The 27,158-nt window shown below is 40.4% G+C and overlaps 2 protein-coding genes and 1 long non-coding RNA gene across 7 annotated transcripts in view; 1 reads left to right on the top strand and 2 right to left on the bottom strand.

The window, feature by feature from the left end:
* The window catches only part of LOC126498043 (cytochrome P450 2J4-like), a 158,144-nt gene extending 151,781 nt beyond the window's left edge, over positions 1-6,363 (bottom strand). The window contains exon 1 of one of the 4 annotated variants that reach the window (XM_050136383.1): positions 6,041-6,363. In XM_050136383.1, the coding sequence (XP_049992340.1) occupies positions 6,041-6,250 (210 nt within the window). In that variant the 5' untranslated portion in view covers positions 6,251-6,363. The remainder of the gene's footprint in view (positions 1-6,040) is intronic. The other 3 variants (XM_050136394.1, XM_050136393.1, XM_050136388.1) reach the window with 3 other exon arrangements.
* Positions 6,364-6,505: 142 nt separating this feature from the next.
* On the top strand, positions 6,506-15,931 carry LOC126498050 (uncharacterized). Its single transcript, XR_007590756.1, has 6 exons — positions 6,506-6,574; positions 7,090-7,141; positions 11,185-11,243; positions 11,626-11,763; positions 14,157-14,307; positions 15,141-15,931. It is a non-coding gene; the product is annotated as an uncharacterized lncRNA (long non-coding RNA).
* The window catches only part of LOC126498042 (cytochrome P450 2J4-like), a 139,957-nt gene continuing 126,519 nt past the window's right edge, over positions 13,721-27,158 (bottom strand). Inside the window, exons 9-10 of one of the 2 annotated variants that reach the window (XM_050136380.1) lie at positions 21,521-21,554; positions 13,721-13,788 (exon numbers count right to left, since the gene is read on the bottom strand). In XM_050136380.1, the coding sequence (XP_049992337.1) occupies positions 13,757-13,788; positions 21,521-21,554 (66 nt within the window). In that variant the 3' untranslated portion in view covers positions 13,721-13,756. Of the gene's footprint in view, positions 21,555-27,158 lie in introns of both variants that reach the window. The other variant, XM_050136379.1, reaches the window with a different exon arrangement.

The following is a 27,158-nucleotide window of genomic DNA, read 5'->3' as shown; positions in this document are numbered from 1 at the left end:
TAGCACAGAATAAGGAAAAAATATCTTTACATCATTGTTTTTATTGTGTGTGTATGTGTGTTTATGTGTGTGCGCTCACACGCTCATATGTTTTATTTTCAGGGTGGCGTTGCACATGAGTAGGTCAGTTGACATCTTTGGAGAGTCTGTTTTCCTTTTTCACCATGTGGGTCCAGGAAATCAAATTCAGATTACTAAGTTTTTCAGCAAGTTCCCTTACCCAAGGAACAACCTTTATGGACAGAAAGCATGAAATTCACAGTAAACGAAAATATCTGTTGCCGGCTTTCTTGTATAAATAGCTATAATAACAGAAGCAATATCAAAATAACTGTGGCTATTTAAATATAAGAACGTGATTTAGAAGAGGGCTCTGGTAATAGAAGCAACAAAAAGATGAGGGGCAGAACCCAGAGACAGTGCTGATTGGTTCATGCAGCATTCATGTGACAGAATCCTGGCTAATGTGCAAAAGTCGATGTGGGAATTACAAAATAAAAAAATAAAAAATCACTGGACTGGCCTAATATTTCCAGCCTTAGTATCACCATGACCTATTTCTGTGATTCCAGACATATTACTCAACCTCCTATGACTGTGTAGCAAGACATCGATCTAATATTTTTACCCTGACAAGATTAAATAAAAGCATATCTTTTTATATTTGTAACTTATTTGCCAGAAACAAACCTCCCACCAAAGTTTACTTTGTTTTGGCAAAATACAAGAAAAGTGATTCTCAACAGGCCAGAAATTGTTTTAACTTTCTGCTTCTAAATCCCAAAGTCAAATACCATCAAATGGGGCAATCAAGTTGTTACAGTGCTGAGGTTCATGCATGTCATTTTGTCACTTGCTACATGTCTCTAATGGGCTAGCCTGTGAGGTAAACTGTGACTTCTACATCTAAACTGCTGTGAAGAGAATCTCCAAAGAAGCCTGGGAGAGAATTATGCTTCCCACCCTTCTTTTGCAGCAAAGGACATTCCTTCCCTATGGGACAATTACTGGACGATCACTGGTGTTCACCCTCATGTAGAGAGGTGCAGCTGCACTGTACTGATGTGGCCCAGAAGTTGCAGCCATCTTCCTTTGTGCCAGCCCATGCTGCTGAGATTAAGGAGCCAGAGGAAGAAAGCACACACTAAGGTTATTCAGACTCACAAAGCAAACTCTGAAATTTCCATTTGAGTCACCACTCACAAACGTGAGGCCCTGGAGCCTCTAAAGCTACCTAAACAAGTAGAGCATGGAGCTAGTGTGTGCATCAGTTTACAGCACACGACACACAATGTCCCGTCTGACATTGCTTAGTTCATTCACTAATACCGAAGAGAATTTCAACTTTGTTGAGATGGTACAGATGTTGGAGAGAGGGGGAAAATAAATATTTCAAAATGGCTATTATAAAATTATTCCAAATAGTGGGACATCTTAACAGAGAAAAGAGAGATAAGCATTTGTTTAGTGTCTCTTGAGTGAATGAGTCTGTGAGGAAACACATCTAGTAATTAAAGGCATTTTATTCAATAGGATATATGTATTGAGCGTTTGTATTGAGTCAAATCATGCATGTTCATGAAATTGTTTTGCCGTTATCCCACCGAGAACCTGGGGAAATCAGATTCCCCCTTTCCTCGACAGTGGAAAATGGAATGCTAACAGATGATTGCTAATGTGACTCCATGTGTGCTTGTCATGGAGGGTGAATGAAGGGGGCACAAACCCCAAAGGGAAAGCCAGGAATCAGCTTGTGGGAATTATTTACTCATAGCAAGAATTAAAATTTATTTATACCTAGTTGTATATATTTATTTTTAATTTAATATTTATTTAAAGTCATTTGATTATACACAGATATCAAAATGTAAACCCATAGGAAATACAAAATAAAAATTGGAAAATTATTGAACTGGCATGATGCTTCCAGCCTCAGTGTCACCATGACCTAATTCTGTGACACCAGATGTATTAGCCAACCTCATATGACTGTGTAGCAAGACATAGATCAAATATTTTAACTCTGAGAAGATTAAATAACAAGAAGTTTATTTGTTATTTATGATAGCATTTGCCAGAAGCATACCTCCCACCAAAGTTTACTCCATTTTGTCAAAGAACAAGAAAAATGAGTCTCATCAGGCCTGAGATTGTTTTAACTGTTTGCTTCTATGTCCCAGAGTCTAATACCATCAAAGGGGACCCTACAAAGGGTTACAGTGGGGGTGTTCATCTATGACATCTTGTCACTTGCCATGTGTCTCTTGGGCTGAGCCTGTGAGGTGAACTGTGACTTCTACAGATGAACCGCTGTGAAGAGAATCTCCAAAGAAGCCTGGGAAAGAATTCTGCTTCCCACCCTTCTATTCCAGCAATAAGGACACTCTTCCCTATGGGACAATTATGGAAAGATCACTGGTGTTCATCCTCCTGTAGTGAGTTGCAGCTGCACTATACTGATGAGGCCCTTCAGTTTACAGCCATCTTCCCTCTTGCTCATGCTGCTAAGATTAAGGAGGCAAATGTGCCAAGCACACACTGGGATTATTCTGATTCTCAATGCAAACTCTGAAATTTCCATTTGAGTTGCCACTCACAAAAGTGAGGCCCTGGAGCCTTAAAGCTACCTGGACAAGTAGAGCATGCCCCTAGTGTGTGCATCAGTTTACAGCACACGACACACAATGTCCAGTCTGACATTGCTTAGTTCATTCACTAAGACCCAAGAGAACCTCAGCTTTGTTGAGATGGCACAGATGTTGGAAAGAGAAGAAGAAATAAGTATTTCAGAGTGGCTATTATAAAATTATTCCAAATAGTGGGACATCTTAACAGAGAAAAGAGAGATAAGAAGAATAGGCATCGATTTGAGGACAGAAAGCTGCCATGGCCTCTGTGGAGATCTGCACAGCAGAGCTTGGCAGAGAAGCAGTGCAGAGGGGAGAGGCAGCTCTCCCATGCACAGCACAGAGAAAGCCCATGGCAAACAGCAAGACCCAGCACCATAGATGTCATGGCTGTGCACCAATGTCCTGAAAACAGGAATGTGTAGATGAGAAAACACGTGGAAAATGGTGGAAACTTCCTAGTCTGGCAAAATGCAAGCCTGCCATGTAGATTCCAACAGCATGAAGCCCAAATAATACAAAACCACCACAATCAATTTGGAAACTGAATCTCTTGAAAGCAGAGAGACAAATCAACAAAGCAAGCAAACAAACAAAGAAAAATCATAACAAAAAACTTTAATAGTTATAGGGAAACGACAAAGTCCAGCAAGGAGTAGGAGAATATCTAAAAAATGTGAGTCCCTTTGATTATCAACCTAGTTATATATACCCAGGGGAAAGACAGTGTGGGAGGCAGGGGAAAAGCATTCTGAGGAGGGGAACAGCTAAGAGGTTTCCTTCTGCTACAGTCTCCTCTGAGGGTTGGAAGAAGAATGTGCTTGAGGTCAGAAAGGAAATGATGAACTTGAAAGGTCAGAGAAAAGACAGCTATGGGAGGATGAGTAAGGGGCAAAGACAACAGACTCCTGTGCCTTCGAGTCCCAGCTGCACTGACAGTGCAGAGCAGGGCAGTGTGGGATGTGGGTCTCAGTGAGTGGGGACAGCACCTGGGGCAGTGCATCATACAGGGATACAGGGGAGAGGGCTCCCCCATGTTTGGAGTCGCTGCGCTTCACATGGAAAATGCTGTTAGCAAACTCTCATGAGTTGTGTATGTGTATTGAATAACGCAGAGCAGATGCTGGGAGGACAATAGTAGAGATGTAAAGAGAGAAGATGAATAAAAAGGCATCCACTCAGAGAGTGTCCTAGAAACCTGTGTGGCAGGATAGGAAACCAAAATGAAAGAATGAAAACAGAGCAAATAGACACCACAAAACAATAAAACATTGAGTTTCAATGCTTACATGTAAATTGTAAAGAGAAATATTTTATCTCTCCCAATTAATGATGAAAATTGAATAATATAAAATTGCTCAAATATATGCAGTCCAGATGAATGCAATTCTAGTGTTATATGTAGGTAAAAATAAAAGAACTGAAAAGCAAACGCCTTTCACATACTGACCAAAGGGGAGGTTGCAACATGTAAGAGATTAGAGAAAATTCAAGCAAAACAAAATTTCCTCTGGATAAGGAGGGACATTATAAAGTCACATGGTTAAGTCTTCAAATGGTGCCTGCCAATCTTAAATGTCACTGTTTACACAGAACAAACTTCCCAATTTAATCGGGGAGAGCTTCCAGAATTGCATGGAGAGTGGAGAAACTCTCCCAGGGGACCTGGACACTTGCTTGTGGCTTTCTTAGTAAGTGATATCATCAGTAAGGGAGCAGTCAGCAAGGATGTATAAAAACTAAGGCTCAGTAAGAGAGAGCTAACAGCTAAACCAATCTTCAGTCAAGAGGAGTAGAACACACACACACACACACACACACACACACACACCTTGACTCCAGTTTTATTCATTTATTTATTTATTTATTTATTTCCCTGTGAAGCACTTAAATCAACTAAGCTGAGACCTGGACTTTACACTCACTTCTTTTCTTCTTCTTTTTTTTTTTAAATTAATAATTTCTGCCTCCTCCCTGCCCCCTCCCTCGACTCCCCTCCCCTTTTTCTCCAGTCCAAAGATCAGTCAGGGTTCCCTGCCCTGTGGGAAGTCCAAGGTCCTCCCCCCCCCCATCCAGGTCTAGGAAGGTGAGCATCCAAACCCCAGGATAGCCAAAACAATCTTATACAATAAAGGAACTTTTGGAGGCATTACCATCCCTGACTTCAAACTCTATTACAGAGCTACAGTATTGAAAACAACTTGGTATTGGCAAAAAAACAGAGAAGTCGCCGGGCGGTGGTGGCGCACGCCTTTAATCCCAGCACTAGGGAGGCAGAGGCAGGCAGATCTCTGGGAGTTCGAGGCCAGCCTGGTCTACAAGATCTAGTTCTGGGACAGGCACCAAAGCTACAGAGAAACCCTGTCTCGGAAAAAAGACAAAAACCAAACAAACAAAAAAACAAAAACAACAACAACAACAGAGAAGTTGACCAAGGAATCGAATAGAAGACCCGGATTTTAACCAACAAACCTATGAACACCTGATTTTCGATAAAGGAGCTAAAATTATACAATGGAAGAAAGAAAGCATCTTCAACAAATGGTGCTGGCACAACTGGATGTCAACCTGTAGAAGAATGAAAATAGATCCATATCTATCAGTATGCACAAAACTCAAGTCCAAATGGATTAAAGACCTCAATATCAGTCTGAACACACTGAACCTGATAGAAGAGAAAGTGGGAAGTTCTCTACAACACATCGGCACAGGAGACCACTTCCTAAGTATAACCCCAGCAGCACAGACATTAAGGCCAACATGGAATAAATGGGACCTTCTAAAACTGAGAAGCTTCTGTAAAGCAAAAGTACACTCACTTCTTAAAGCAGCAGGACATATCTGTCTCTATCTTCATTTACTATTAAATCATCACACATACCTGGACGTATTTAAAGAATTCAAATCAAACAGTGTTTTTTCTAATCTAAATGGAACCATCACCTAGGAAGTATATTATAGAAGGATAAGAAATTCTCCATTTTTTTTTGTTTCTCTCTCTCTCTCTCTCTCTCTCTCTCTCTCTCTCTCTCTCTCTCTCTCTCTCTCTCTTTCTCTCTCTCTCTGCCTCCCTCCCTCCCTTCCTCCCTACCTCCCTCCCTCTCTCCCACCCTCTGGCCCTCCCTTCCTCTCTTAAGACAGGGCTTCCCTGTATAGTCATAGCTGTCCTGGAACTTGTGCTGTAGACCAAGCTGGCTTAAAACTCAGAGAGATCCCCCACAACTGCCCTGCTTAGCTGCATATTTCTGAAAAGTGCGTGTTTAGAAGCTAACTATGTGTCCTGGGCTTAGCCACCAGGAACATGAACTTTGTAGCCCTGCCTGCCTGCCCTGGATCCCTAGTTCTCAGAAGTCACAGATCCACCAGCTCAGGATTAGGTCAGCTCACAGCCAGACAATCTTGTATCTTCCTACCTGCTGGACCACCAGGTGCTGCTGCTCCATGCTAAATTGCAGTAAGTTGCCTATGAAGGGCAGGCGTGGTGGCCCTGGCGGGTAGTTCTTGGTGCGCCGGCTTTTGAAATAGTCTCTAAGAAACAGAAAGGTGACAAGAGCCAGCAAGAGAGTCCAGAGATGGAGCCCTGCCCAGATGGCAGCCACCAGGGAGCCCACGGCAGCAAGCATGGTTGGTATCCAACTGGACTCTTCAAATAATCTACTAGCCTTATAGGACTCTCAAATAATCTACTCCAATCCACTTCCGATCACACCCCTCCACATTCCTTGGAGGCCCTAAAACTAGAGAACACGGACACCCCGCCCTTATAGGTCCAACCCTCCCTCAGAGGGCTTAGCCACTCCTTCCAGTTGGAGCAGGATCTAACCCTAATGGTCAGAGCTCTCAGCCCTGCCCTGTTGCAAGCTTAACTAGATAGACCTTTGAAGTTGTGGCTTTTCCCTTCAAATGACAGTTACAAAAGGCGCTGAGAAGAATTTGGGTTTCATTTGGTAATTATAATTTGCACTTGCATATGAACTACTTTGGTACTATGTACAGGATATAAAAACCCAAGTAGCTGTAAACAGTCCATAGATGCACATAGCTGTCACTGAAGGTGGATTCTTTGTTGTAAAATATGATTTTTGTAGCTTTGATTTAGATCTGTAACTTGCTAGTTCTATAGTTACACCATTTGGTTGTATTTTCGTAACTCTAAGCAACTCCTAATTGCAAATTTATCCTCTTAAAAGTGTGAGTCAAGCAGAAAACTTGTCTTTCTTTAAAAGACCCAGAACTTAGCCTGAGCAGTGATGAGGCTTGAAAATATTGTTAAAATTGCTATTCTTGGCATACCTGATTGACCCCCCTGCCTCTGTCTCTCTATCTCTGTGTGTGAGTATGTGAGTGTGTCTGTATGAATGCTTTGAGTCGTTTAAGTGACGGACACTTGCTAGAAGAAATAAGTCACTGAGGTGGATTTGTAGAAATTGAACTTGACCCCACTTCCCATTTTCTCTCTCAGCTTCCTGTGTGAAGATGATGTATGGTCTGACTGCCTTCCCATTGCCCAGTGGGTGAGTCTCATTCGCCTGGTGCAATGCCTTCACTATTATAACAAACTCTATCCCCTGGAAATATCAGGCAAAACAAATCCTTTTCTCTAAGTCCATGTTTCAGAGGACCAAAATATTCTATCTCAGGAAAATAAATGGAAGGAATTTAATTTCTAAAATGCTTTCTGCTTGGCAAACTTAAGAGGTGAATTTGAAAGATAAAATTAAAATCAGTCTGTGAGTAGAGCTCACTTTATAAGATTTCTGGGCTTTTGTCTGTATAAAGTCATATATATTGTCTATATTGATATGTATTTTGTCTGTATTACATGAGGTAATTTTTATTTTCTTTTTTTTCTTTCTTTTTATTGAGAAAAGGAAAAAAAAAAGTTTCCGCCTCCGTCCAGCCTCCCATTTCCCTCCCCCTCCTCCCACCTTTCTCCCCTCCCCCCCCTCCTCTCCCCCTCCCTCTCCAATCCAAAGAGCAGTCAGGGTTCCCTGCCCTGGGGAAAGTCCAAGGTCCTCCCCCCTCCGTCCATGTCTAGGAAGGTGAACGTCCAAACTGGCTAGGATCCCACTACATGAGGTAATTTTTAAATTAATAAAATATTTTTATTGTAAGTAAAGTTATAATTTGATATTTTAACATCTTGCTTGGTGGACCTATCGTAATACTACAAGACAAAACTAGTATCACTAAAGTGCAGGTTTTAGGATCTCTGTTTCATTGTATCATTAAAAAGAATATTTGTGTTTGCAATAAAAATATTCTTTTTTTCCATGTCTACTTCTATTTTTATTTTTTAGTGATTTTTATTGAGCCCTACATTTTTTTCTGCTCCTCTCCCTGACTCTTCCCTCCTCTTCAACCCTCTCCAAGGTCCCATGCTCCCAATTTACTCAGGAGGTCTTGTATTTTTCTACTACCCATGTAGATTAGATCTATGTATGTCTCTCTTAGGGTCCTCATTGTTGTCTAGGTTCTCTGGGATTGTGATTTATGGGCTGGTGTTCTTTGCTTTATGTTTAAAAAGAACTCACGAGTAAGTACATGTGATAATTGTCTTTCTGGGTCTGGGTTACCTCACCCACAATGATGTTTTCTAGCTCCATTCATTTGTCTGTAAAAATTCAAGATGTCGTTATTTTCTTCTGCTGTGTAGCACTCCATTGTGTAAATGTACCACATTTTTCTTGTCCATTCTTTGGTCGAGGGGCATTTAGGTTGCTGTTGTCTTCCAATTTTTTGTTTGTCTTTTCTTCAATTTCTTTGAAGGAATTTCTCATTTCCCCTTTAGAGTTTCAATCATTCTCATGAAGCCATATTTTTAGGTCATTTTTTGTGCTTCATCTATATTTGGTTGTTCAAGTCTTGCTGTTTAGGGTCTTTAGGTTTTATTGGTGTTGTGTTGCTCTTTGTGATGTTGCATGTGTTCTTACCTTTTCTACTCATTTTTTTCTTCTAATAGGTGTAGTTGGGGCTATCTGTGATTATGTTGATTAATGTTCTAGGTGCCAGTGAATCCAAGGCTCAAATGGTTGTTCCTCCTGGAACAGTCAGTGCCACGGTTCTAGTTGTCCTGTAAGTCACTTAGTATTCCTGGAGGATACTCAGTGCTCCTGGACTTTGTTCTACTCCTTTGGAGTTTGCTGTCTCAGGCCTGCTCTAGCCTAGGTTGTCAGCTCAGACCTAATTTTTAAAATGTCCCTATCTGGATCCGTTCCTGCAGAGGTCTCTTGCTTGGGGTTGATCCTGTAAAGGATTCTGGCTCCGGTCTAGTCCCCCATAGTTCTCAGGCTCGGCTCTGCCCAAACCCACAGAGGACCTGGATCTGTCTTACTCCCTCAGAGGTCCCAGAGTCATGCTTGGACCCACAGAGATTTCTTGTTCCTGCCTATTCCCTTTGATGTTCCAGGCCAATGCCTGGACTCACAAAGTCCCTGGCTCAGGCCTACTTTCTCTGAGGTCCCAGACTCACACCTGGACCCACAGAGATCTCTGGTTCCTGCGTACTCATTTGGAGATCCCAGATTCATGCCCAGACCCACAGAGGTCCTGGCTTAGGTCTATTCCTTTGAAGGTCTCTAATTCATGTCTGGACCATCAGAGGTCTCTGTCTCTGGCTCATTTGCTCTGTGGTTGCTCCTCTGTACCAGTTCCTATGGAGTTCACTGTCTCAGATCTGTTCTGGCCCAGGTTGCTGGCTCAGTCCCTGTTTGCAAATGTCCCTGTATGGAATCAGCTGCTGCTCCCTTGAGCTTGCTTTCTCAGGCCCACTTTGGCCTAGGTAGCTGGTTCAGTCCCATACCTGTGGAATTTCACCAGTTTCTTTATTAACCAATGGTATTCACAGAACACAGAGGGGAATCCCACATCAGTCCAATTCAAAGGCACAGCCAATATATACAACAAAATCATAGAAAAAAACTTTACCAACCTAAAGAATGATATGCATATGAAGAAAGAAGAAGCTTACAGAATACCAAATAGACTGGATAAAAAAAATGTCTCCTTACCACAGAATAATCAAGACACTAAACATATAGAATATAGAAAGAATATTGAAAGCTGCAAAGGAAAAGGCCAAGTAACATATAAAGGCAGGCAACCACAATTACACCTTAGATCTCAACTGAAATAATGAAAGCCAGAAGGCTCTGGTCAAGCATTATGCAGACACTATGAGACCACTGATGTCAGCCCAGACTACTAAACCCAGCAAAACTTTCAGTCACTATAGATGGACAAAACAAGATAGTCCACAACAGAACTAGATTTAGCCAGTACCTAGCCACAAACCCGGACTTTCACAAAGTGCTGGAAGGAAAACTACAACCCGAGAAATTTAGCTACATCCACAAAGACACAGACAATAGATGATCTCACAGCAACAAATCACAAAGAAGAGAAAAACATACACGATAACATCACCAATGATGAAAACTACAATAACAGCTACCAGCAATAACTGGTCATTAATATCCCTTAATATAAATGGTCTCAACTCACATATAAAAAGATACAGGCTAACAGATTGGATAGGAAAACAGAATCCATCCTTCTGCTGCATACAAGAAACACACATTAACCTCAAAGGTAGACGTTGCCTCAGGGTGAAGGGTCAAGAAAAAAAATTCCAATCAATTGGAAAGAAACCAGTGTAGCTATTCCAATATCTAACAAAATAGACTTAATACTAAAATTAATCAAAAGAGACAAAAAAATGGAACTTCATATTAGTCACAGGAAAAATCCATCAAGATGAAATCTCAATACTGAACATCCATGCCCCAAATACAAGGGCGCCCTCATATCTAAAAGAAACACTACTAAACACTTGAACACATTGGCACAGGAGACCACATCCTAAATATAACCCCAGTAGCACAAACACTGAGTGAAATAATTAATAAATGGGACCTTCTGTAACTGAGAAGCTTCTGTAAAACAAAGGTCATAGTCAACAAGAAAAATCAGCAGCCTACACAATGGGAAAAGATCTTCACCAATCCCACATCAGACAGAGGACTGATCTCCAAAATACACAAAGAACTTAAGAAAAATTGGTTGTCAAAAGAACAAATAAACCAACAAAAAATAGAGTACAGATTTAAACAGAGAACTCTCAACTGATGAATCTAAAATGACTGAAACACACCTAAAGAAATGCTTTCAATATCCTTAGCCAACAGAGAAATGTAAATCATAATAACTCTGAGATTCCATCTTACACCTGTCAGAATGGCTAAGATCAAAAACACTGATGACAACTTATGCTGGAGAGGATGTTGGATAAAGGAAACACTCCTCTATTGCTGGTTTGAGGGCAAACTGGTACAGCTCATATAGATATCAGTATGATGATTTCTCAGAAAATTAGAAAAAACCTTACCTCAAGACTTAGCAATACTAATTTGTGTATATGCACTAAGGATGCTCAATCATACCACAAGGACATGTGCTCAACTATGTTCATAGAAACATTTTGAATTAGCATTTTTAAACATCAAGGATTCCATTGATATTTGTCTAACTTTTGAATCTGATATTTTTCTATTTACAGTTGAAGTCAATCCTTGAAAAAAATCCGTGAAGGTTCCTTTTTGGCCTTGAATAATTTAAGTAAGTAACTCAGTCCTCTTTCCTGATTCTTCAACCCTGTCACAAGCATTAAAAGCTGCTATAGAACACAGAGCTGAGGTGTGATCATCAAATCAAAACTGTCTTTGCAAACCCGTATTTTGGCCTTCACTGAGAAGATGATCTTTGGAAATATCAATTCCTCTAGCCCTATTTCATTTTTCTATGACCCTAACTCTCTCCACCATGTTTTGCATGATAACTGAGGACTAACATTCAATATAGCTATGGCTAAATCTTTCCAGTCTTGGAAAAATTGTGTCTCAAATTGACTATGAATTTACCATCTGCTCTACATGAGGTGATGGCATACCATATGGAATGACTGCCTCCTTGAACCTGCTCAAATATAACATTTCTACAGGATTCTGGTTAACTTGTGCCTATATGTGGGTGTAACCTACCATCTGGTGGTCATTCTGTCAATGTAACTGGAAAAATTAAAGCTGGTTTTCTCAAAACCTTGGGCTGCTTCTCTTGAGTTTCATCATGTGATACTGAGGTAAGTTCTGATTGAAATTCCTCTGTCTGTGTCTGGATACTTTTCTTAGTTTCATTGGTATGTCTTTCTAAGGCTTGTATCTTATCAGTTCATTTCTCATATTTTTTACAATTATCAAATCCCTTTTTTAAGGATAAAATATGAATTGCCAAATTGATAATAATTATATCGTCATATGTCAAACCCAGTTAATTTGGTTATCCTTTCATTTAATTTTTCCATTTCCAACTATCTATTATGGAACCATACAGAGTCTTAACTCCCTGCATTATAATATTCCCCATTCTTAATATGAGATAAATATATTATACATAATATTCATATTACAATTATTATATATAATATTATAGTATAGTAAACACATAATATGGCATATATAAAACATGTATATAATATATAACATATAATATACTACGCATACAAATATATGTAAATATGTCAATAAACAAACAAATATATAATATATAAATATTGTTTATATAAAACCAAGTTTTTTTCTTAATATTTCCCCTAGATCTGTAATATTTCTCACTAGATCTGATGACTTTTCAGTTTTTCCACAGCAGCTACTATGGCTATGTATGGTCAGGGTGGTTGGAGGATAGCCAGCTTCAGGAGTTGTTCTTGATTGAGGTGGGGGGTGTCAAGGCAGTCAGACTAAGTAAGGTAGGCTCGAGGGTCTCAGCGCGCTGCTGCTGTACTGCATGGGCTGGGCTGAGGGCAACTGAAGCTGCTTGGTATAGACAGTGGCCGAGGGTGCACAGCACAGCAGCAGTAGAAGCATGAATGTGTGCAATTGGGTGTTGAGCTGACCCAGTAAGGGCATCCAGGGAAAGTCTGTAACTCATAGGGAGAGAGAGTCAGCCTTCTGAAAAGCAGACATAGGACGGTAAGGGGCAGGAGGAAATTGTATGGCATGAGGAGAGGGTGCCAAGATCGCCTGAATGATGGAGCAAGCCGTGAACCGGTGACTCCAGTAACTGCAAAGCCAGTTGCAAGAGGCTGTCTCGTAATCTGTCTTGTGTCGGATGCCAGATGAATAGTTTATCTAAATATGTTATTAGTAATAATAACTCAGGAGTCAAATATCTGGGTAAAAACCTGATTGACCAAAGAAGCAGTGATGAAGCAACCAGTGACCCTCTTCTCTCCTTTCCTGATCCAGAAAATCTTTCTAAGCCCTTCCCTACCACTTCCTGTGTCTCTCTGTATGTATCCTGGGTACTCTAAAACTTTTATGGCTAATTCTTATCAGCTAATCACTAACTATGCTCGCTTATCAAAATTAATCTTTATTAACAGTCTTGGAGTTTCAGTGTGAACTGATATCATATGTCATTCAAGCAGCCCGGGTACCCTCTCCTCATGTCACAAATGGTGGTCATGGGCTAACCCTGTAAACTGTAAGCAAGGTCCCAACTAAATACATTATTTAATAAGAGTTGCCTTTGTTGTGGGGTCTCTTTTCAGCAATAGAACAGTAAATAAGTCATGCTGTAACGGAAGAAGACTGTGACAATGATTCAACAGTCAGTATTCATGAAGTGGTGAAAAAAATATCTTACAGATGTAGTAGTTGGTCTGATTGCTCTAGAAAATTTGGGAGATAGAACATTATTGGTAAAAGGAAGATTTGGTATCATGACTGAGAGGCAAGAATAAGTACACAGCCAGGGGAGGACATAGAATCAATACAAACAGATCACACTGTTCAGGACAGTTAGGAAAAAGACTCAGCAGTCTGAAAGTGGCACATTTTTTTTTTTAAAGGAAAGCATCACTGAAGTCTCTCAGTCTCTTGTCTCATCAGGGTTCCAGTCTCAGTGGTCTTTACAGATTACATCAGAAACAAATGAATTCACTTTTCCATGGGTAGCTGTAATGCTTTTGTTGTCCAGGACAATGATTCCTTATCTATGGGAAGATGCTGTCGGGCCAATTGGGGAGAAGATGATCATGAAGATGACACAACAACACCAATTCACTTCTTGTTTCAAGACAGTCTTGACTTTCCTTCTTCATCTCCTGCAGTAGAATTGTGGGAACATGTGGATTCCTGGATTCCTGTTTTCCTTTATACCCACTTGTAGGCATTTCAACACTCCCTTTCAAAATGCACCAGCTTCAGGCCAGAAAGGAGAGAAGAGAGAGAGAGAGAGAGAGAGACAGAGACACAGAGGATGACAGAAACAAAGATAGACATAGAGTGAGAAAGAAAACACACAAAGACAGAGAGAGAGAGAGAGAGAGAGAGAGAGAGAGAGAGAGAGAGAGAGTGAGAGAGAGCACTTTAGATCAACTGACAGGTCTGAGTAATAGAATAATGCTAGCAGAGAGTCAGAGAGAACAATAGCCAGCCAGGAAGCAGTTTTTGGTCAAGGCTTCTGTTTCAGTTCCTGTTGGAGTTCCTGACTTCCTCAATGAGAGCCTGTCATGTGCAAGTGGGAGCTGAAACCACCTCTTTCTTCCCCTATGCTGCTTCTGGTCATGGAGTTTATCACAGTAGCAGAAAGCAAACTAGAACTGGTGAAGGATGTGAGAAAGGTATGTGGTTTGTGTACATGAAAACATAATACAATCCAATAATTTGCACAATACATATATGCTCATAATAAGATTTTTAATAGGGGCTGTTGATGATGATGATGATGAAATTCAAGACACAATGTAGTATTGGAGTTTTCAGAGTAGTGATTTAGAATGTAATAGATTTTAGATATTGAGAGGAGAGGTGGTAAGTTCAAGAAAGAATCGTTTAGACAAACTCTCTCACAGGTGATGGCCTTATTAATGACATTATTAATGCCAGGACAGCATGGCAGTGTTCTGAAAAGGGGGCTCATGCCTGTTAGATGGCATATTTTCGACACACACCATATACACACACATGAATGCTATGTGGTCACTCTCCAGCAGACAGTTCTCAGCCCCTTATGGCAAGGATGTGAGACTCAGTGCATACCTGTATTCTCAGTTGCCACAAAGTCGTATAAGGTATCAAGAAGTGACTGCTTGGAGGACCAATGCATTCTGCAGGGAGCTGAGTCTGTTCTCTGTTAGTACCCAGGACCACTATTCCATGGCTGGTACCACCTACCATCAGTCTCTAGTTAAGAAAATACCCTACAGTGTTGCCTACAGCCCAATTTTATGGAGGCAGTGTCTCAGTTTAGGTTCCCTCATTTAATTTGACTCTAACTTGTTTCAAGTTGACATCAAAACTAGTCTCACTTTATCCCAATCTTCCTGTTTCCCCAAGTTCCCCCAATCCTCCCCTTCTTACTTTACTCTCCCTGTCCCCCCTTAGCTGAGGATAGGGAACCTGAACTGACCCTATCCTATAGCATTACTGATGAATATCTTTCATATCACCATAGAACCTTCATCTGGTGATGGATGGAGATAGAGACAGAGACCCACACTGGAGCACTGGACTGAGCTCCCAAGGTCCCAATGAGAACCAGATGGAGGGAGAACACGAGCAAGGATGTCAGGACCACGGGGGGTGCACCCACCCACTGAGACAGTGGGGCTGATCTATTGGGAGCTCACCAAAGCCAGCTGGACTGTGACTGAAACAGCATGGGATAAAACCGGACTCTCTGATCATGGCGAACAATGAGGACTGATGAGAAGCCAAGGTCAATGGCAAGGGGTTTTGATCCTACTTCATGTTCTGGCTTGGTGGGAGCCTAGCCAGTTTGGATGTTCACCTTCCTAGACATGGACGGAGGGGGGAGGACCTTGGACTTTCCACAGGGCAGGGAACCATGACTGCTCTTTGGATAGGAGAGGGAGGGGGAGAGGAGTGGGGGGAGGGGGAGGAGAGAGGGGGGAGGGGGAGAAGAGTGGGGGGAGGGGGAGGGAAATGGGAGGCTGGGAGGAGGCGGAAACTTTTTTTTTCTTATTCTCAATAAAATAAAAAAAAAAGAATAGGCTACAAGGTAAGGTTGAGAGCACTGCCTGCTCTTCCAGAGGTCCTGAGTTCAATTCCCAGCAACCACATGGTGGCTCACAGCCATCTGTAATGAGAACTGGCACCCCTTCTGGCTTGCGGGCACACATGGAAGAAATGCTGTACACCTAAATAAATAAATAAATATTAAAAAAAAGAAAAAAAAGAAAAAAAAAACTAGTCTCACGCTGAGTATTTCATGTAGATGCACTGCTAATATTGATTCAACATTGTAATGGTCATGTCACACCAATACCCAGCCCTCAGGGCTATGTCTTTCTTATTTTTTTTTAAAGAAATTTCATAAAAAAAAAGAAATTTCATGCGCGATCTACCAGTTCTCTGACTGTTTAAGTGTAAAACCTGATCATCTTCTTAATATTCCTATATAACTTATAACTCAGACATTATAATTTATACTTTAATCTGTGTACAATTGCATGATTCCATTAGATAGTTCCTCTTTCCCAGTATACTTTTTAAAAAGGTAAGTTTCCAGGCAGAATAGCCATGGATTCAGCATTCTATGTCCACCAAATACTCACTGATTCATGACAAGCTACCGGTTCTAGCTTCTCTGACCTACCAACTCACCCTTGATCTTTTCTTTTTCACCTGCAGCACTTTTCCTTTAATGTAAAATTTGTATCCCATTCTGGACAGGCTGAACCAACCACTAAGCAAAATTATTCATGGCCTTTGCATAAAATTCTGCCCCCATATTCTTGTCTGGTTTGAGTTCCTTCCTTGGTTTCCATCACTGGACTGTGTCTTAGGAATAGTAAACCAAAAATCCATTTCCTCCCCAAGTTGACTTTGGTTATGATATTACTTCACAGAAATAGTAGGTCTAGCTAAGGCAAAAATTGATACCTGTAGTGGGGTATTGCTGTGACAGACTTAACTATGTTGTTTTGAGGAGAATTATTGCTACAAGTTGCAAAATTATACAGTAATTGCTCAGCCAAATTTTCACAAGCAACTTATCAGAACCAAGGTATCTGCTAAAGGCTAAACAAAAGACAATGCTTTTTGGTATTATTGTTTTGTGAATAAAATGACTGTACATTGCTGCATATATTTTTTTGCTGTAACTAACACTCTTTCTGTTACATATTTGGAAATTAATTCCTCAGTTCAGAACTATTTTGTGGGAGCAGTTTCTCACCGCCAGGCCTCAGTTCCTCTCCTCTAGGTAAGTGCAGAAATCTGCCTTCCTGCAATTACCTTTATCAGCAAGCATTTGGTAAGAGTTTAGGGTCCAGGCAAAGAGCATCCCATTTAAGATAGTCACAGATCTCCAAAGACATAAAATTACCACCTGGTCAAGCTGCTGCTCTGGTTTTACCCTAAGATCAGAGAGCTGATAACATCATACTCCAGAACTGAAAATTTAGAGGCTTAGGTCCCTTCTTTGTTTCTATCTTCTAGAGCAAAACTCCAGACTTAGGAATATAGATAGAAACTGCATGGTCTGGTATATGTGCTATATGATTAAGAACCATCAGCTTCTCCATTACTGTTTACATAGGTTGCCTAGTTCCCTGTTATTTTCTATGCACACTGAGAGAAAAGAAGTGGCATGATGGTTTAAATAATCCGTGCCCTATTTGTAATTTTATTGAAAACAAACCTTTTAGCCCTTTACTAACCACTTAACATGTAATATAGCACACTAACCTTCCCATCTAGAATTTCCTAATTATTTAATTTCTTTCTTAATTACTTTTCTCCATCAAGGAGTTCACCTGCCATGTACTAGCCACTCCCATGGATCTATGTGTATGTGTGCAAACCCTTAAATGATTTTCTAATTGGCAAAAGAATTCTGGCCCTGGAGTCTGCTGGGACTCTGGAACTGATTGTTTAAAGCATATACATGACTGGGAACATTTGTGACAGGTAGAACAAAGAACAAGAGAAAGCAAGGAAGAATTGCTAGACATGAGAAAGAAGAATAAAGAAATATGGATGGAGAATTTTTGTTGAGAAGATTTTTAACCCTCAAATCTTTACCCTCAGATTTCTAGCCTCCCTTTAGCTCTCTGTGGCATCCTTAATTGAACCCTGAAGGGGAGTCTTAAGGGCAAAATATTTTAAGGCTCCCTAAGTCTTCCCACTTCCTGTTGCCCCCCCCCCCCGCAAACCTTGGCTTACCCTCAGTGGACATGTAAGGCAATAAAGCCTTTCTTCCTTGTCTTAGTGTTCTATTGCTATGAAAAGATACCACGATCAAGACAAATCTTATAAAGGAAGCCCTTAACTGAAGGCTTTCTTCCTCATTCTAAGTGGTAATTCATTATTATCATGGTGTGGAGTGTGGTGGCAGGCCGGAAGACATGGTGCTGGAGAAGTGTCTGAGAGCTTTGTATGCTGATCTACTGGGAACGAGAGAAAGAGAGGGAGAAAGAGAGAGAGAGAGAGAGAGAGAGAGAGAGAGAGAGAGAGAGAGAGAGAGAGAGAGAGAGAGATACACTGGTCCTGGTGTGGGCTTTTGAAACCCCAAAGTTTACCCATACTGACACATTTCCCCCCAATACGACCATAGTTACTGCAACAAAACTATACTTCTTAAACCTTCCTAACCAGTTTCACTTCTTGGAGATTAACATTCAAATCACCCCACTCCCAAGGGTCATGGTGTTTCACCACAGCTAGGATAACCCTTGGGAGGGGGTACTAAGATTGCTTCAGAGAAGTGAGAAAGGTCACCATCTACATGCCCGAGGTTATACAAACTGAAAGTTGTTGCTTGGTCAGGGAATGGAGAAGGGACTCTTCAGCTGTAAAGCTGCCTGTCAGTTAAACAAGGCACTCTTTGGTTCAGATGCCTTTGAATCATCCATGCTCCTTTCATACCCCACTCCCAATTACTGACTCACAAAGTTGGACTTTCTGTGGTTGATTGGTGCTCTGCCTAACTGGGTTGAATAGACATAGGTATTTCAAGGAATGTCATATGACAGGTAGATTGGGGATAGAGCAACCTTGTCTTGTTTCCTTATGGAGTCCTACAACAGAAAATGCTTTACTCTGTAAGATTTTTCAGTTCTGCATTTTACCATTTCCACCAGATGGCAATATTTATTCTCCTATAGCCCATTTTATTTAAAAAATTATGTATTGATGTTTTTCATGAACATGTATGTGAATGGTACCTGTGGAGACCAGAAGAGGGAATCAGATTCCCTGGAAGCAGTATTGACAAATGGTTGCAGCTGAGTGCTAGGTATCAGAACTGGGTTCCCCGGAAGAGCAGCTAGTGTCCTTTACCTATGAACCATCTTTCAATCCTCTTTGACCCCATTTAAAGGAAGAAAACCCAAGATTACAGGTTTAAAAGGTTACATGAAGTCACATGATCCATGTTCCTATCCTCAAGCCTGTTATACTAATTTTTTTCTTACTTTCCCTTTTGATGTTTAGCACAAAAGTGGGATCAGGAGGCTTGGTATTGGACAAGTAGGTAAAGACTGGATATTCTGGTCATTTCTGTTCTGACTAAGTTTCTTCCTTCCACAAAGCCCTGTCCTATTTTAGGTGTTCACTGTAGCAATCCACTGCTATGTTTCTTTGTAGGAATGTATTAAGAGAAGATCCATTTTCTGAAATACGTTTAATAAAATGACTTCCTTTCCTGCCATATGGCTTGTATCCAACGTGTCAGGTAGAAATAAAGATGGTAGGGAATATTAGAGCATCACGAAAAGGGAAGGAGTAGTGGGGCATCTAGAATCAATGAGGAATGACAGTTGTAAGGAGCAATCACAAGCTCTTTGTATAATTCTTGAAAGGGAGGGAGACTAAGTTTATATACTTTCTATGAACATTAAAAAAGGTACTGATGCATAGGTAGACATTTCCATGAGGAGTCATAATCAACTACTCCCAAATTTTGTGGCTCATGTGGTAACATGGTACATTGTCCTCATTTGTGCACAATTGTTTATTTTATAATATTCTAATATGAAGTCTTAGTCTTTAAGTTATAGAGGTATTAAGGATTATAGATCAATAGTAATCTATCTTTGTCATACTTATAGTTAGACTAATCAGGGTCATCGGTTACAAAGAGATTTTATTCTGCATAGATAGGTAATCTTCAACCACTTCAAAGAGTTGTAGAATAGGGCATTTAAACAACTTAGGGTTCTGTTGAAGTGAGACACAATTGCTCTTGGCAGCACTGATCTATTCCTGAGAGAATGTTGAACACCAAAGACATTCCACTTGGAGCTTGTTTTCTTCTTGGCAAAACTGGCCTTAGAGCAAAGAAATGCCCATGCCTCAACCACTGACAAAATACAGGATATCCAGGAATGAATAAGCAGGATCAAATCTTGCCAAGACAAGATATGAAGGTTTTGAAAAATTTCTTGCCTCTGAAAATAATATGTCAGTTATTCTAAGCCTTAGCCAAATTTGGTTGCTTCAATGTTGCAAATGAGACTTTGGGTGGTTTCCCAGGTAGCCAGTGTCGCTGTCATTTGTTGCACATTTTTGGAAGTTGCTTGATTGTGTTTCCTGCTTACTGAAGTAATATTACTTCCCTTCTTGGATCTTTGATAGGGTTGAAGACTAGATAGTTGTAGTTACTTTCCTCTCATGACTTGGCCAAGTTATTTATTATATGAGTTAAACTAGTTAGGATAGGATAATATTTGAATATATTTGTTCTTATTGTATATAATTTTGTATTAGGCTTAGCACTCTCTTATTCAAACAAAAGGGGGAGGCACTATAGGAAGTCTTAAAGCTAGTGGTTACGGGCTCACTGGGGCGTGGCCTCTTATACTATTTATGCCAATGTAGAGCATGAGTCCGGCCACTTTTCTGGCCTCTCTGTTCTGGTTGTGGGATTTGTTTTCTGATCTCTCTTCAAACAGAGGATTCTGATTTGCAAGTCTACCCCTAAATAAATAACCATCTATTTCTCAATTCTGAACTAATGTGGGATTTCTTTTAAGAATCCATCATAGTGCAGAACAGAGATTTTTCAGTATGTGCTTTTCCTTGATACCCTTCATTTCACAAGTAATTTTCAGCTCTGTTTTGAGTAAAAAATTAACTGTATGCCTGGGTGAACATATGAATAAGTCTCTTGCCACTCCATGGAGCAATATCTAATAAATTACTTATTCCAGATTGTAGAACTAAGCCACACTATAAATTTATTGGCATAAACTGGCACTGTGGAGCATTTGAGTATATATGAATCATTTTGGGAAATATGTATCCACTCTGAGAACAGAAGCAGGTCTTTTGCCCAAGTAAAATTTGATCTCATCTTAGGCACAAACACCTTAAATTTTAAGGACAGCCTGTGCTCTCTTTAGTTTTGGAGATTCCACTTAGAGTCAGGGAAATGACATCATAGCATAGTCTTACAGACATAGTTGGTTTTCAGTTTTATTCACAGCAAGCCTCCGCAGACTATTATGGAGGAAAGATCTCTGTATCACTTTCACAAGAAACAATTTATAAGTGACGTATCCACCACCAATTTACAGGATACAGCAGTCTAGGACATGGATCCAATAACTGTACCCTAATCTTCCCATCCTTCCCTGGTCACCTTCCTTCTCTCCCTTCACATATGATGGCCCCAGTGGCTCAAAGGATTTCTCAGTTGTTCTTTTTTCTCTTTCTGCCTGACTTCACAGTCTAGGGACAGCGCAGAGATGATGACTGACTGGGGAAATGGTCATGCCAAATCTAGACTTCAGGCTCAGCTTCTCATTGACTGGCGGCTTGAAAGTAAATTTTTGCACAAGAGCAGTGAAGAAAATAAAGAGCTCAGACCTGGCCAATTGTTCTCCGAGGCAAGCTCGCTTTCCTGCAGGAAATGAATCAGAAGACGAGATACTTTCTTAGTTGGCATTAATACCTTCAGGAACTGGCATTTCCATTTTCCTTCTGTAAATCTTAACCTGTCACCTGGCTTTGTGTCCAGCTGTTTATTTATGTCTCATATGTGTCTGAATGTGGAATGTTCCACTGAAATTAGAACTCCAGGATCAAAGGTCTTCAGTGGGACTACAGCAATGAGAGGTGTCGCAGGCGATGATATACATATCACAGATGATGACAGCTAGTATTTAACAGGTTGACCTAATAACTCTCTGATGGGAAGCCCCGCTTGGAAAAGACCATGGGGTCACTGGCTGTTGATGACTGGTTGATTTTGTCTGTAGTTTTTCTCATGTGTCAGCTATGGGTATCTTCCCCACTGCTTGTGTGTTTATCTCATGAAAATATTCAATTTACTGGGCATATAGGATACTTCACATTACTCAGACCTACATAGGAGTGTAATAGTGTCCTCAGTCTCAACAACAGCTAATTTTAAACTTCAGGACATATTGAAACAATCTGGTTGTTTCTAGATATCAATATCTGGTAGCCCCTAGGGATGAATATGCAAGAACAATTTCCCAGGTATTTATTGCTGTTTCAAGATCAGGCATGAAACAACTTTAGTAGACAGAACTTTTTCAGCAAAGGACTTCTCTATGTATTTGCAACCTCAAGGTTAAGCCAACTAACTGTTTGTTAAGTCCTGAATTTCAATCTCTCTATCTTTCTGGGAACCCTGACCACTCAAAGCTGACTTTACTCATCATGCACAGTCAGCATGACCTCTGTACCCTGAAAGAAACTGTGTGATCAGTATGGTTCTGTTTTTTTTGTTGTTGTTGTTTACTCAGGAAGTGCTGTGTAACCCAGAAAATGTGACTCATGTTTGTCCAGAGGCTTTGCTGTAAGGTGAGTGGGAGAGATATGTGAGATGTGTCTAAATGCGTGAGAGAGAAGTGTGGGAGAAATGAGAGGGATGTAAGAGAAGTGCGTGCGTGTGTGTGTGCGTGTGTGAGTGTGTGTGTGTGTGCATATGAGCAGAGAGAGGATGAGAGAGAGAGAAGTGTGGAAGAAATAGAAGAAATGTGAGAGAAGTATGTTGTGTGCACACTTATTGGAGAGAGAGAGAGAGAGGAGAAAAGATGTCGCTGTATAAAAGAGAGATGTGTGCACAGGAAAGATGTATGTGAGGGAAGAAGTATTGGCTGTGCCGAGAGTGTAACGATGTGAAGACGAAGAATTGCGAAGGTTGTAGCTGTGTGGATAATATAACTGTGTGAAAATGGGTGTAACTGCCATAACTCAGGGGACAAGCAATGGTCTGGATGTATCACAAAGAGAACTAAACTACAAATAAGAGCATAAGACCCTGCTCTGTCAGTTCTTGGGAACTGTGATCTTGAATAGGAAAGAACTCTTTTCTCTCCTTTATGGAGTCTGCTTATAGGGCGAAAGTAAACATTTATTCATTTTCTTGCTGAGTATTAATAACCGTATTGCTGTGGTGATTATCTGACACAATTGGCCTGCTAAATGAGATGTGTAATTTAGAGTAAGTGATAACATTCTTAATAACAGCACCTGTGGGTCTCTCTGTGTTGCTACTTTATTTTACAACTGGTATAGGTGAAAGAATTCTTTAAACTGACTGAAGCAAGAGGCCTCTATAGGAAGTAGGTTTTGCACTATAGTGAGGGGAAGCAATGGGCCTGGAGGAACATCTTCCTGGGGAAGGCATGTTGGGGTCTATTCTCATTCTTCTCATCAAAGTCCTAAGAATTATCACACAAGGCATTTATTTGAAATACAAAAAGGAAAAAAATTCCTAGCCTTTCAGTATTTCATTGACCTGATTCATTGACTTAGAGAAGTTGAATAAGTGAAATATGTATCTGAGGTTTTGTTTTTATAATTTTATATTACATATTATATTATAATTTTTATAAACAGGAAGAATGGACAGAGTCTCTGTGTCTTATCAGCTCTCCTTTAAAGTGAGTTATGGACAGTGAGAAGAGGGACAGACAGTCCCAGACGGAAAAACAAAGAGGTCAGAACAAACCTAGGACAGCCCAGCCCCAAGAAACACCGGCTCTAGATCAACACTAAGCTGTGCAGGCAAAAGCAGTCTCCTCCTGGTCCGAGCCTCCACATCATGAGAAACAACACTGCCTTAGATAATCAGGCAAACTTAATGATCATATCAAGCATTCCAGTGTGCCTTCTGTGCAGCATTTAGTCACCTCCTGCAGACAGTGTTAGGAAACACAAGGTTCTGTGTGAGAAAACCTGGTGGACACTGTGCTCTGGGAGAAGCACATTTGTCTAGGGCAGTGTCCTTATCTCTGCAGTGCTCACTGACTGCAGCTTGGAAGGCGGCAGTGGGATGCATGCTCCCATGGGCAGCACTGCTTCATCTTCTGTCCCACACTTTCCTGCTCTCTGGTTGTTTGTTTTTTAGGTTAAAGCTTATAAGACAATTATGAAATTAAAGAATTGGCAAATTACATATATAAGTGAATATCTAGAATATTTGGTTATTGATTCCACACCATTGCCAATGCAGTCTTCAATAACTTGCCTGGCAGAAAGCACAGGGAAGAAAGTCATCACTGCATTTCCTTTTCTGCATGTCAGGTGGTGTAGGAGGTGCAAGTACTAACTACATTTAACAAAGTAGGTTCATTTGAGAAAGATAAGCCCTATTCAGGGGTTGTTCATGGTATAAAAGCCTATTCACATCAAAATGCCAGTTAAAACTATCTAACAACTAAAAATACCGAGCTCTGCTCTCTTCATTGTCAGGAACCATCCCTTAAAAAGAAAAGTGACTATAAATACCCTGTCTCGAAATCACGCTCCCCCCCCAAAAAAAATGTCTACACAATGGAATTCAGCTTTCTTGCTTTCAGGAAGAGGCAGGCATTACATCTGTGTTGTCAGTGATGTAGAAAACATAACAAAGAAAGTTGAAATCTCCATCAGAAGGAAGGAAGAATTGACACTGTATATGGGTATAATATATGTGGGTATTGGACTGAAACCAACGTCAAAATGGAGCTATATGGGAAGGCCCATCTGTAAGGATTCCAGAAAGAAGAGAAGGGATAAGGTGAAGCACTGAACCCCCTCCTGCTCATCACAACTCACCCATTGAGAAAGGCAGAAAAGATTCTCTCTTCCTAAACTCTCCATTCTCCAAAAAGTGCTCCGGATTGAAGACATCTGGGGTGGCCCATTCGTTGGGGTCCCTGTGCAGGGCAGTCAAATTGGTCTGGAGTATGGAGCCCTAGGGAAGGCAACAAAGGCTCAAATAACGCATGGACTAGACACACAAAGGGTTGGTGTTTAGCAGACTTCCATTCCTTAGCCTACTTACCTTGGGCAGGTGGAATCCCGCCAGTGTTGTGTCCACTGTCACTTCCCTGGGAACATTTAGAGGAACGATATTTGCCATTCTCTGCACCTCATGGACAACAGCATTGGTGTAGGGCATGGCGTCTCGGTCAGTCAGGCTGGGCTGCTTCTCCTGGCCAATCACTCTGTCAATTTCAGCCTGGACTTTTTCTTCAAGGAAACGGGAGGCTCCATTAAGTTTTGAAATTTACATAAATTGGTATAATCATGATAGCATATGGTAGACGCTTCCTCTCAGTATCTTCACTATCTTAGAGCAGTAGAGACTCAGCTGTTTACCTGCTTCTTAGCTAAAGAAGACATTTCCTAGATTCCTTACAGAGAAAATGTGAGAGATCTAAAACATTTAGCAGACATGGTGTTTCATCTTTGGGACAAAGCTTGTAGAGACAATGTCCCCTTCCTTCTCCAGTTCCCTCCCTGGGGTGCAAAGGCGATTCTCATGGGAGCCACTGCAGAGTCTGTGAGCCTCATCTGAGCTCACCACTGCCACAAAGTGAAATGAATTTGGAACTCTAGGTCCTTTATTAGGGCCAGCATTGTTCCTTCTCCTGAGAGAGAGATATAAATGTCCAACATTGGCACTACTGTATATATAAAAGAATTAAATGGAAATAAATTTCATATAATGTACATAAGATCTCAAAAACTATGATGATTTTGTGTTAGGGCAAATTTGAGTCTATGATCATCTTGAGTTTTCAACAGTCTTGCCTCAGTCTCTTAAGCATTTTGATTAATGATATGAACTGCTAATCATGACTCTTATTTGATCTAATTCTAAAGATATTTTGAGGGATATTTGACCATACTCTGAATCCCAAGTCTGCATTTGTGTTAATTAAATAAAATTAACCTTAGGTCAGGAGGCTGAGTTAATAACTAGTTGACAAAAAGTAATAGTAGATCATCAGCGGGCATCTCTAATAGATAGAAAGATGTACCAGACGTATTTGAGAGGAGTTTTGAGTTGTTTGGCTTTTTTTGTTGCAGTAAAGTAGCTTTTGGAAGATTCCATCTGTGAGGGAAGGTTAGCTAGTTGCTACTCAACCTCCCTGAGCTAGCAGGATTTCACATCACACACAATTATATTAATATATAATCTGTATCTATATTATGCATATTGATATCCTCCTGTTTTATTTCTAAATAGAATGATAGAAATGTAGTTAATGCTACCTTTAAAAGCAGTGTCAGAGCCAGTGCCTGTGGGAACAGAATTCCTGCAGGCTGTGCCCTGAGTGTCTGGGCTACCGACATAGAAGCAGGAAGGTAACTGTGAATTGCCTCTGCTGGATGTAAAAGAAGTAGATTGAGGAGCAGCGACTGTGCTAAAGTTAAAACAATACATTTATCTACATTGTTGTATAAGTAATGGCAGTACCAGTGGATCTTGCAAAACAAATTATGTCTTTATAATTCTTGGTTTATTCCTCTTACATTCTACCTTCCATGTCTACAAATTTAACTACTCTAGAGAATTTATATTGTTGACTCTAGAACTTTTGCCTTCCATAATCATGCATCAAGATGTTTTTCCTTGAGGACTTCTGTACTGAACTTTATTCATGGCCCATCAGTATCCTTGTTGCTTCCAACTGTTGATTACACTAATACTACAAAATGAACAAGAATGAAATTTCTGTCAATTAATATATTTGATGGTGAGATGATTCAGCACTTATGGCCAAATATGAAGATATGTGATTGACTTAGGAGCCCACATTATTGGAAAGACCAGCTTCTGTAAATTGTTTTTTGATCTCACCATGTAGAGAAGAGAGCATGCAAGTATACACATACACAGACCAAATTAAAAATATAATTCAAATGATTTTAGAAACTATACTGATATTCTGGAATATTGGTTTTAGAGATGAGCCTGAACAGTGATTCAGTAGGCTCTAAGATTTGTTAAAAATGCACCTTTCAATCAAAGGCATTTTAGACAATATAAAAAGGAAGCAGGGTGTGAATCAATGGTGTATGGTAAATCCACTCTTTGCTGAAACATAACACAATGTAAATTGACATCTCTCTTTTCTCCTGAACTCCAAGCTTGTTGAAGGTACAGACTGTAATATCTGCACACTTGGAACAATCATAGTCCTTATAGAACATGTGCAGGATGTGCTGATTCCCGAGTTCACATCACCTCACATATCCT

Source organism: Alexandromys fortis, unplaced genomic scaffold, assembly GCF_014885135.2.
Source record: "Alexandromys fortis isolate MF-2015 unplaced genomic scaffold, M_Fortis_MF-2015_v1.1 scaffold_13, whole genome shotgun sequence".
In the NCBI taxonomy this organism is placed as follows: Eukaryota; Metazoa; Chordata; class Mammalia; order Rodentia; family Cricetidae; genus Alexandromys; species Alexandromys fortis.
The sequence above is the reverse complement of the archived record's forward strand: the minus strand, read 5'-3'. Positions and strand labels throughout refer to the sequence as shown.